Source organism: Camponotus vicinus, unplaced genomic scaffold (assembly GCF_025532165.1).
Source record: "Camponotus vicinus isolate PSW18456_S1 unplaced genomic scaffold, iyCamVici1.0 SCAF_4, whole genome shotgun sequence".
Classification (NCBI taxonomy): Eukaryota; Metazoa; Arthropoda; class Insecta; order Hymenoptera; family Formicidae; genus Camponotus; species Camponotus vicinus.
Window position 1 is genome coordinate 1,567,276 of NW_028141976.1, and position 12,956 is coordinate 1,580,231.

At 28.6% G+C, this 12,956-nt stretch overlaps 1 protein-coding gene across 7 annotated transcripts; it reads right to left on the minus strand.

Moving 5' to 3' along the window:
* Positions 1-429: 429 nt before the first annotated feature.
* LOC145970954 (uncharacterized) lies at positions 430-9,376 on the minus strand. Of its 7 annotated transcripts, XM_083098057.1 has the most exons (13): positions 9,109-9,376; positions 8,530-8,625; positions 8,201-8,453; positions 7,207-7,421; positions 6,858-7,111; positions 6,120-6,776; positions 5,977-6,026; positions 5,571-5,721; positions 4,786-5,019; positions 4,383-4,603; positions 1,997-2,156; positions 1,516-1,628; positions 430-1,259 (listed from the first exon to the last, which is right to left on the minus strand). In XM_083098057.1, exons 6-13 carry the CDS (start codon positions 6,157-6,159, stop codon positions 1,245-1,247), a joined length of 984 nt encoding a protein of 327 aa, XP_082954183.1. In that variant the 5' UTR covers positions 6,160-6,776; positions 6,858-7,111; positions 7,207-7,421; positions 8,201-8,453; positions 8,530-8,625; positions 9,109-9,376; the 3' UTR covers positions 430-1,244. The 7 variants fall into 7 exon arrangements, with proteins under 7 accessions (XP_082954183.1, XP_082954184.1, XP_082954189.1 ...); XM_083098058.1 differs by lacking the exon at positions 8,530-8,625 and having other exon boundaries at positions 7,185-7,421; XM_083098063.1 differs by lacking the exon at positions 8,530-8,625 and having other exon boundaries at positions 5,977-6,007; positions 9,109-9,375.
* Between the last annotated feature and the right edge of the window lie 3,580 nt (positions 9,377-12,956).

The window sequence follows — 12,956 nt, forward strand, 5'->3', positions numbered from 1 at the left end:
TAAGATAATCGAAAAATGAATATTTTTCTAGATATTTTATGGTTTATGTGAAATTAAGAAATGATTTCAAGCCTCATAACTCGAAAAGTACTTAATGAAAAATACTTCCCCACACAACATTATGTCGTCTTAAAGATGTCTTAAAGACGTCATGAAATTTCTAAAGACGTCTTAAGAAGTTATCAGAATTACATCTTTATGACGTCTTTAAGACGTCTTATGTCCCGATTTAAGATATCTATCGGGCATTGTTTTAAGACGTCTCACTCAAGACGTCCCAATCAAGATATAATTAAATGTCTCACTCAGGATGTTATAAAGACGTCTCAGACATTTCAATTAAGACGACTTTTAGACGTGCGTAATTCGGTCGGTAAAATAGCTGCATTGATTTATTGATTTATTCTATAATAAATAACAAAACTCATCTTAAGTTCATTTCTTTATTATATTTTGAATATTTATACATATTTTTATGAACACTATATGCTCCTAATAAATAATTTACGATTACTTTTTAAATTACATCTTATATGATATAGAGAGGAGAATATTACAAGAGAATTATGTATTAAATAAAATACGAATTTAAATGAAGTAATAAAGAATAGAATATGAATGTAAATATATCATAATAAAGAAATACATAAAAATATACTTTAATTTCTAATAGAAATAAACTACTTTAATATTTTTCAAAATGTTTGTGATAAATAAAAAATGATTTTTACTCTATTCATTTATGTGTATAGCATATATATGCTGTGTATATACATACATACTATAATACAAGATTGAAATCTTATGATCTGTACAATCTAAATCATATTATTTTAGTCATTTTTATCAAGGACCTATAGCTTACTATTCTGCTGAATTTACTTCCAAAATTGAACAATTGCTAGCTTAAATCTAATTAAGTTAAACTCTAGTCTAGCTAAAATGATTTAGTTTAAAAGAAAATGGATAGAATTTTTTCTTACAGGATTTCTCTGAGAGCAAAAATTGCAGATCCATAATTTTGCACGATAGTCTACTTGATATAATGGATTTAAAATAGCTCTGCATGTAAATCTTGTACATAAAACTGGATCATATTGAATTGGCGGAAGATCTACTCGTTCCTTAATTGGTTGATACAAAGTTTTCAATGGTACAACTAGTCTAGTAGCATCAATACGCGATGATGACCAAGCATTCCATTGCGCACATCGTCACAATCTTCATTTTGTTGAATAAAATCTTCATATGTCATAGTGCTGTAAAAAAATATACAAAAGATAATTAATATATTTTTTTTTACAATATAGAATTTAATTTTTTACACACACACACACACACAAAATTAAATATATAAGTGAAATATGATTTAAGATATACATTTACATATATTAAAAAACATATATTAATTTCAATGTTTTCTCATTTTCAACACTAAAAATGTTATGCAGCAACATTATACAGCCCTATTGTTTTTTAAATAATATCGTATGGAATTTTCAATAATTTACCAACCTTTTTCTCCTTGTTTCTTAAATAGTTGAGGCGATCTCCCGCATGTCGTAACCATTCTTGGATGGTCTTTTTAATATCGTGCATATTACTTTTTTCGTCGTCCGAAACGTATGCTGAAAAACGGTTTGTTACATAATTATTAAAATATTTTGTGCTTTAATTCCAATAGTTAGAATAGGGTAGTCATGAAGTAAAGTATAGCTATAAACGTTTGTAACTTTTGGAAAGAATATAAAAATTTTGATCCGTAAAAAATTGGAAAGAGTATAAAGTGTAGAAGAATATTTGAACGAAATTTGAAGTAAGATCTTATTAATAATTCTGAAGAAAAATTTAAAGTTAAAAGTGCACGTTACATCTAAGCATATGTTAGATACTATCTCGAATACTGATGTTCGAATACATTAAAGGTGCAACTATTTTTAAACAATATTACATAAAAAGGAGAAATAAAAATATATCTTAAAGAAATAATAATTACCCATAATAACTGTGACAAAACTTGTGTTCTTAATTGCCGTTGATCCTTTTTGGCCTGTCCATGATAATTTGCGGCACAATTCATCCGATAATGTGTATTTTATAATATTCCTTGTCTTGTGAACGAAAGTGTTTCCTCCAATTTTTGCAATTTTCCTTTTCTATAACAGAATGTTACAAAAATGTTTAATAATATTTTCAATTTAAGCCGCTTGAAGAAAAAGGAAACATGAATTTAATATATTTTAAGAGCTTCTTTCAAAATTACTAAGCGACAAAAGGCAGCAAAAATTGTAATAAAATTTAAAAGAATGTTATATATTACGCTTTAAGTAAATTTAAGTAAATATTTTATACTATATATCTAAATTTGCGCACTAATAACCGCGTGTCTTTTGATTTTTATTTGCCTTTTTACCCCTTAGTAATTTATTATTATGTTGAGCCTATTATTTTCATTATTTTATTTTTCACAATTGTTTTTATTATATGAATAAATAAATAAATAAATAAATAAATAAATAAATATATATATATATATATATATATATATATATATATATTTATTTATTTATTTATTTATTTATTTATTTATTCATATAATTATTCATATATTTATTCATATAATAAAATATATATATATATATATATATACAGGGTGACCCATTTTAACTTAGGCAGCCAAATAACTCGAAAAATAAGCAAGATAGAGAAAAATGTTTTACACAAAAGTTGTATGGTTTCGAGGGGGCCATAAGATGGTATCATTGGTTTGACCTTGAAGAGTCATTTGAAGGTCACGTGAAGGTCACTTCAATTTTTTTAAATGGAACATCCTATATATTTTTGTACATTCTTGTAGCTCATCTCGAGAGCTTTCCAAAACACTATAATTAAGTACATTTTTGTTAAGTACTTTTTGAGTTATGAGGCTTGAAATAATTTCTTAATTTTACATAAACCGTAAAATATCTTGTAAAATATTCATTTTTCGATTACCTTACCTTAATAGTTTTATGTACAAAATAATGAGAGGAATCAATTGGTGTAAAGAAAACACATAGTTGTTTCGAAGAAAAAATATGTAATTTGCAATTAACAATTCCATATTTTTTCTTAAAAACAACTATGCTTTCTTTACACCAATTGATTCCTCTCATTATTTTGTACATAAAAGTATTAAGGTAAGATAATCGAAAAATGAATATTTTACAAGATATTTTACGGTTTATGTAAAATTAAGAAATTATTTCAAGCATCATAACTCAAAAAGTACTTAACGGAAAGGTACTTAATTATAGTGTTTTGGAAAGCTCTCGAAATAAGCTACAAGAATGTACAAAAATATATAAGGTATTCCATTTAAAAAAATTGAAGTGACCTTCACGTGACCTTCAAATGACTCTTCAAGGTCAAACCAATGATACCATCTTATGGCCCCCTCGAAACCATACAACTTTTGTCTAAAACATTTTTCTCTATCTTGCTTATTTTTCGAGTTATTTGGCTGCCTAAGTTAAAATGGGTCACCCTGTATATATACATATATACATATATACATATATACATATATACACACACACACACACACACATATATATATATATATATATATATATATATATATATATATATATATATATATATACGGGGTGTGTCAGACCACCCGTATCAGCCGAATATCTCGAAAACCGAGAACGGCAGACAAAAATGTTTTGTATAAAAGTTATAGGGTTTCAAATAATGCACAGTAATATTAGTACGACCTTGAATAGCGTTGTCAAGATCATGTGAAGGTTGTCCTTCAATTTCTTAAATGGAACCATTTATTTTTCATTGCGTTATTATTCTTGTAGCTTATCTCGAGAGCTTTCCAAAACACTATAATTAAGTTAGTTTTCATTAAGTACTTGTAGAGTTATGAGGCTTGAAATCGTTTCTTAATTTTATATAAACCGTAAAATATCTTATTTTGTACATAAAAGTATTAAGGTGAGGTAATCGTAAAATATTCATTTTTCGATTACCTCACCTTAATACTTTTATGTACAAAATAATGAGAGGAATCAATTGGTGTAAAGAAAACATAGTTATTTTTAAGAAAAAATTGTAATTGTTAATTGCAAATTACATATTTTTTTTTCGAAACAACTATGTGTTTTTTTTACACCAATTATCTTATCTTAATACTTTTATGTACAAAATAATGAGAGGAATTAATTAGTGTGACACCCAGTATATTCAATATCTAGATTTTGTCTTCTACTTTTATCTCTACAAAAGAATTTTTGTTGTTGATTGAATTATAGAAATATACATTTATTTCACATTTAAAAATAGAGAGAAGAAGAAAAAAGAAATGGACGCAAAAACAGAAAAGTACTCACTAATTGTTTCCGAATCTCTCTGTCCTTTTGGAGATCCGTGTCAAATTTGAAAAATTCGTCAACTGTTGATAGCGGAAATTCCGGCAATAATTGGACTTCGTCATTATTATATATTGTATTAGCTGGTCCTGCGTTATTTATTAAATTTATTATTATCTCCAACTGTCTCGTATTCCTTTGTATGAGATTTTTAATAATTTTTTGTTCGATACGACACGCATCTGTATAAGATAAAAAAGAAAAATATTTATTTCTCTTTATAAGTATCATTAAAATTATCTGTTTAGTTATTTTACACAAGTACATACATACGAAATTAAGTACATATAACATATTGCTATTATAAGTACAATATAACGATATAATTAAGAAGGAAGAATAAAGAATAAAGTTTAATACATACCATAGCATTTTTCCAACTGATTGCCGTTGGCATTGAAAGTTGTCATGTCATCACCGTCAAGCACATTATCGGGGCTAATCATATTGTCACCAATATCATCATCATCATTATTATTATCAGGCACATTGTCATTATTAAGCCTATTACCATCATCACGCACATTAGCATTACCGCAAGACACGTAATCACCTACTAAACTTTCGTTCAACCATTCCTCATCAGTAATGTCAACATCTGTAAATATAAAGTCTGTGAGTTCATTTTGTTAGTTATACTGTTCATCACAGTGTTATTAAATTTCATTCATTGTAAACTATTTTATATAATTTTCACTTAATGCACAACCACAATCACAATCGCACTCGATGAAAGATGGGAAGAAAGGAGCATCTCAGATAAAGTTTTCATTTATCTTATGATAGCAGTCATTTGTCATAAGTTGCTAGTGTATTCGCAATATATACTGTGTCCATTTTGTGTGCAACATTCAATTTAATTTCAAATAACTGCATTATTGCAAATATTGCAAATATGCAATAATGCAGTTATTTGAAATTAAATTGAATGTTGCACACAAAATGGACACAGTATATATTGCGAATACACTAGCAACTTATGACAAATGACTGCTATCATAAGATAAATGAAAACTTTATCTGAGATGCTCCTTTCTTCTTTCAGTTAAAAAGAATGTCAAAAAATATATATTGATATATGAAATATGAGACCTAAAAGTATCAATAAGTTTTAAATATATCATGTGTTTTATACAAATAACAACTTACCTATAAAAACTAGTTTTATTTGGGGAATTATTGAATACTTGAAGAATTGTGATCTGCGTAAATGATACATAAATTGTGGACACAAGGAAAAATTTTCTGCCAATCTAAAGCTAGTTGGATCATCTTTTGCATATTCTCCGAATTTTTGATACTGCAATAATAAGATTTTACACCTCAAAATAGATAAAATATATATTTATGTGTAAATCTATATGTATAAATATATTAAGTTTAAGCTTTATATTAAGTGTAATTGGGCACAATTTTAATGATAGAAACTACTAACAAGTCTAATCAGAATATGATCAACCCATCTTCAAACATTTGGACCATCATCACTTTCTGCTCGAAATACAGTTAAACGTGACATAAAAACAGCTGTTGCTTCCTCAAATTCTATGCTTACATGATGCAAAGATGATGATTCATCTGCCCAACTAATAATTAAAGATATCCCTATAACATCATAAATATTTATGATATATTATTATTTATGATATTATAAATATTTATGATATACATATAATGTATAATAAAAAATATATTTACTTTCTTGCAATAGTAGTAACTCTAATTCGCCTTTGTCCATTACTATGTTAATATTGGATAATGAATTGAATACAGCCTCTTCCACTTTGCGGAATTGGGGCTGTATGTTAATTTGCAACTTCAAAGAATAATGCTGTTGTTGTAGATGGTGTCAATGAACAAAATTTCCACTGACAAGTAAGCCTACTTCTTGTAGTACTCCAACACTTGATCCTTTCTCCCACTGACATACAAAAGATCCAATTGCTCCAGGAACTTTAATTTTCTGAGATGTTTTTACTTCTAAGATTGCATTGAATGCTATTTTCAAATCACCCTTGGCATCTGTAGCAAATATTCGTTGAAAAGTTTGTTTGAATAATGAAGAATTAAATGAATCCCCCATCATCATATGACCACCAGTAGAGTTGCAATATTGTCGCCTTTCTAATAAACCAGTTTGGTGTCAAGAGCACAAAAATAAATATCTATTATAAATATCTATTATGGCCATTAGTTGCAGCACGTGATGCAAGTGTATCATAATGCTTAATTGCCTTTTTATGCTTAGCATTATCTTTTTGAATATTATGATGTGATCTGATTGGTTGTCATAAATCATCAGTTACAACTTGGCCAGGTCCTTGAGAACATGGTCCGCCAACAAATAGCATAATCCTTAAATACATTGATAGCATTATATGTAGGATTACAATGAAAAACATAACATATATACATCATATTACAACATATAAATACCTAGCATCAGTATTTGCATAACTAGCTTCTAAGAGATCCGTGGCGACTGCTAATGCCACAATTGTAGATCGCAATGAACGTTTCTCTGGCCCAACAGACCATGGATCACGTTGCAGTTCTCCTAAAAGATCTGTCGAACTGTCTCATATCACACTTATGTACTGGTTACAAAAAGCGATTAGCAGCTGGCAATAGTTACGCACCAGGTCCTCTTGGTTGATTTGGATTTTGTCCAGGAATTAGTCTACCTATACCTATCAAAATGTAATGTGAATAAAATGCAATAAAGTAATAATGAAGAACAATGACTAATATAGTAAATATAACTTGGGACTTATTCTATTCGTACCTAACATATCTTGAACTTGTTTTGGTTGAAGATCCTTTGTGCTTCTAATTCATGAACTTGAATCATTTTGCCAAATGTGATAAGACCAATAAGAGCATTGAGTGAAAGCAGAGACAATGACATTTGTAATGAATCTTTAAGTGCCTCTAATTCTTCATCATCCAGACATATGTATCCGCAAAAAGTAAAAATATTGATGGCAAACATTGGGCACGCTAAATAATACATATAAATACATACAATTGGACTGAGATACAATAATATTTAAAGTAATATATAAGTAACATATATATATATATATATATATATATATATATATATATATATATCATAAATTTATATATAATAAAAACTATAATAAATCATGTAATGTCAATAAATGATAATAAAAAAAATGTTCGAAAAGAATCAAATCTTAAAAAAAGTAAAATCAAAAATATTTGTTTCATAATATAACTATTCAACATATATAACACATATATAACACTATTATTCAAATAAATGCATACATTTTGATCATTTAAATATATTTCCTTTTTGTTTCTTATTTCGAAGAATTTCCTCATAAATTCTTTTTGCAAAGTTTTTTTCTCATAATTATTAATATAACTCACAATATGTGTATTATAATGTAACTTAAAAAAAATAATATATAATGATAACACAAATTTAGAATTTATTGAAATATAAAAATATCTTTACAATATTTTTATGAATACTATATGCTCCTAATAAATAATTTGATTTTTTAAATTATCTTATATGATATAGACAGAAAATTACAAGAGAATTATGCATTAAATAAAATACGAATTTAAATGAAGTATAAAGAATAATAAAGAATATGAATGTAAATACATCGTAATAAAGAAACACATTAAAATATACTTTAATTTCTAATAGAAATAAACTACTTTAATATTTTTCAAAATGTTTCTTGTGATAAATAAAAAATGATTTTTGTTCTATTCATTTATAATACCTTATTACTTACCACAATAGTCTATTTGATATAATGGATTTAAAATAGCTCTGCATGTAGATCTTGTACATAAAACTGGATCATATTGAATTGGCGGAAGATCTACTTGTTCCTTAATTGGTTGATACAAAGTTTTCAATAGTACAACTAGTCTAGTAGTATCAATACGCGATGATGGCCAAGCATTCCATTTATGGAACGCACACCGTCACAATCTTGTTGAATAAAATTTTGTTGAATAAAATCTTCATATGTTGTCATAATGCTGCAAAAAAAATATACAAAAGATAATTAATATATTTTTTTACAATATAGAGTTTAATTTTTTTACACATACATACATATACATATATATATATAACGTAGCATAAAGTTGTAAGCGAAATGAACCAAATCCATTTCCTACTATGGCCATGTTCCAAAATTCACTGCCAGCGCTGAAAATATATAATATACGTAACGTGAACTAAAGATTTTCAGCGCTGGCAGTGAATTTTGGAACACGCCCTAAGCCCATTCTACAATGGCAATAACAAGGCTGTAGGAGTAAAGAATAAACTGTTTCTAATGAAGTAAAGACAAGAAGTAACGAAATAGAAATTCTCATTAGTACTCTAAGGTAATAGTAGTACAAAATGAGAATTGTCTATTTCATTACTTCTTCTTCTTTACTTCACTAAAAACGATTTAATCTCTACTCCTACAGTCTTGTTACTGCCATTGTAGAATGGGCTCTATGTATGTTCTACGGCGGACGCGCAATAAGAATTAAGAACGCAGAATTCTTCCGTGACTGCGTATGCGAGACCACCGTAGAACGCACGAAATCCATAGGAAATGGATTTGGTTATTTCGCTTACATCTTACAACCTTATGCTATGGCCATTGCAGACCCGGCTTTAAATATCATTAATTCTTACCTGTGCAAAGCACTGCTCAACTTTGGTAAATGGAATAATTTATTTTCCAACTCGACCCCGTCTAATGCCTGGCTGGCCTGGCACCGCGGCCATCTTAAAAATGGCGTCTTAAAGTAAATGTTCTTAAAAACATCAGAAAGACGTCTATTGGTCAGGTCTTAAAGACGTCATAAGAAAGGCATGTTTAAGACGTTTAAAAAAATACGTCTTAAATTGAATGTCTTACAGACGTTAGAAAGACGTCTATTGGTCAGGTCTTAAAGGCGTCATAAGAAAGGCATGTTTAAGACGTTTAAAAAAATACGTCTTAAATTGAATGTCTTAAAAACATCAGAAAGACGTCAATTGGTCAAGTCTTAAAGGCGTCATAAGAAAGGCATCTTTAAGACGTTTAAAAAAATACGTCTTAAATTGAATGTCTTAAAAACATCAGAAAGACGTCAATTGGACAAGTCTTAAAGGCGTCATAAGAAAGACATGTTTAAGACGTCTTCAAGACATGCATGTTGTGTGGGTCATTATTATGTTTCGGAAAGCTCTCAAGATGAGCTGCAAGAATATGCAATAAAAAGTAGGCGGTTCCATATATAAAATTGAAGGTGACCTTCACGTGACCTTCAAGTAACTATTCAAGGTCAAATTAATGACACCATCTTATGTCCCCCTTGAAACCATATAACTTTTGTTTGTGAAACATTTTTGCTGAAAATGCTTCGTTGAAGAATTATCGAGGTGCGTTTTTTAAAATGGGACACCCTGTGTGTGTGTGTGTATATGTATATATATATATATATATATATATATATATATATATATATACATACATATTTATATATCCCCATACAGCACCGAAAGATTGCAAAAACGTTGCATAGACCTAACATTGAAACATTGTAATATTGCATAGAAGTTGCGAAATGTTTCTGCAACATTACTGCAAGCTTGCAGCAACGTTGAAATGTCCACCCTCAGAAATATTACAATGTAAGATTGTAGTAATGTTACGGTGCAACGTATTTGCAATATTAAAACGCGTTTTGCTATTGCAAATGCAGACCGTTTTAAATTTAATAAATAAACTTTGAAAATATAAAGAAATGTTTAAGAAAGATAGGAAAAAAAACATTTACCGCCTTTGAAAAAAAATATCTATTAGTGTTTTTTATCAAATGTGTCTTATTAAATATTTATCTCAATAATATACATACAATTATTTTACATACACTCAGTATCAGAATATTTTAATACGTGCAATAAATGAATTATTTCCCATTTACCGATTCAATGAAGAAAAATCTGTTTAATATTCTGAATCCCAACGAGGGATCTAGATTATTAAACAAATTATTTGTTTAATAATCTAGATCCCTTATTAGGATTCAGAATATTAAATAAATCAAGTCAGTTTATCAGAAATTTAACTGACACAAGACAAAAAATATAATTACTACATTAGTCCTTTGTAGGCCTTATATCTACTTTAGATGAAAATTCGAATACGAATTAGTTAAGTTTGGTGTCACCACATAGCGGCAAGTAAAGAAACACATGTTATACATTTTCGCTATGTTAAAATGTTGCTGCAACATTGCCAAAGTAATATTACAAAATAATGTCTCTGCAATATTTCTGCAGCATTACACTGCTATGTGCAATGTTGTAACATTGCAGCAATGTTGATGCAAGCTTCTGTGCTGTATATGGGTCTATATTCATAAAAAATACATATTATATATAATAAAGATAAATTAGAAAAATAATAAAAATTACATCATATACCATAATATATCATAACAATTTTCCCATGACAATAAAATATACCATAACAAATAAAAATTAAATATACAAATTATAAACGTTTGTTATATAGAACGTATATATTTCGCAGCTTCGATCTTAACACAAAGGTCCATATTCTGAACCCTCTTTTATCGATAAAAGTGCCTCTAAAAATGGCTTATAAGCCTTAACTGATTGGCTGTAAGCCAATTTTAAAGGCACTTTTATCGATAAAAGAGGGTTCAGAATATGGACCTAAAAGAATAAAGAGATAAATCTGAACCAATAAAACAATGATATTGCTATCTCAATTCCATATGTTAAGGGTCGACTAAAGTGACGGGCAAACTCCGAATTGATATTGGAGACCTCACGCGGTGACAATGCGAAACTTCGATTTCAGGGTTACCAACATGAGAAATAAATTTTCGGTCTCTATTTAGAGGGGTATGTCCGTATACGTACATACAAACACCATTGCATTGCTCGCGCGGACGCACCGCAGAGAAGAAAGACAGAAAAGGATCGACAATTATGCTATCCTTGTTCCTCTAACATATCGTTTTACGGGCAAGATACGGCCTGAAAATACTTTCTGGCCTTTCGTGGCAGAAAGCAGTAATACAACAAGACTAACGGGCGCCCACTTTTTGTGAATTTTATATTTGCATATATACATATGTGTATATATATGTTTAAATTATAGTTAAAATTATATATGCGATTAAATATTATATGTTGATAAATATTAATAGTAGGATCATAGATAATAGGGTGGACAAATATACATATATGTAAGACACGGGTGCCTACCCGACAAAAACAGTACGTGAAATCCTCGTTATTACTACGTAGATTAATATCGTTGAATCCACGTGGATATTCGAGTGGATAATCCGCTCAAAAACGGTACTAGAATCTACGTGGAATCTATGTGAAAATTTCATGAACTTTCGAGACATATTACTTTTTTCATTTTTGATAAGTGAATATCTTGGACATTTATAAAAGTATATAAATACACTCGGCCGTAAGAATAATTTTATATTTTAATTTTATATTTTATATTTTATTTTTAATATACGCAATAAATAGGCTATCTCCCATTTATCCGTTTAATTTCAAATAATCTGTTCCATATTCTGAATCCCAACAAGCGATCCAGATTATTAAACAAATTATTTTAAATTAAATCAGTTTATTAAATTAAACTGACTAAAGAACCGTTTACAATGAAAATAATATCGATGGAGTGGATGGTGGAGTAAGGCGTAAGACTAGGAGTAATGCGAAAGTAATGGAGAAGAACCATTCGCTTACGCCTTACTCCACCGTCCACTCCACCAATATTACTTCCATCGTAGACGGTCCTTAAAAGAAAAAATAAACTTTGGACCGTGTTAGTATCAGTTCTTTATATACACTTTATGACGAAAAGTTGAATACGAGTTAGCTAATTTGATGCAGCGCCGCATAGCGGCAAAGCGAGGAAGCATATTCTATATACATATGTACTATTACATATTTAGAAACATACAGATATAATCTTTTTTTTAGCAAACCTTTTTATCTTTCTGAAAGATTTCAGAAATATTGCAAATACAAAATTATATAAAATATAAATATTATAATATTATAATATAAATATTATAAATATTATAAAAAACATGATGCAGGTATATTTTTGAAATATTTCAGATACAAAATTACAATTGAAAAATTTTAATAAAATATCTTTTAACATATTACAATATTACCGAGTCGTTGAATGATTAATCATAATTTTAATAGAAATATCCACATGAAATCTACATTTATATTTCGAGAATAAAGTACCTCGATGTAATAATGAAAAAAGAAAGTTGTATCCACGTAGATAATTCCTACCGCCTAAAGAAATTTTCGTCTCGAGAAACGAAAATTGGCGAAAACTTTTTCAATTTTGATTTTAGCGCTTTGAGTCTTAATAATAATCTTTAGAACTCGTGAGGGGCTACCCAGAACTCTGAATAAAGCGTCGGATTCGTGGATAAATCTGCATCTACGTAAGCCACGTAAAATACGTGGAT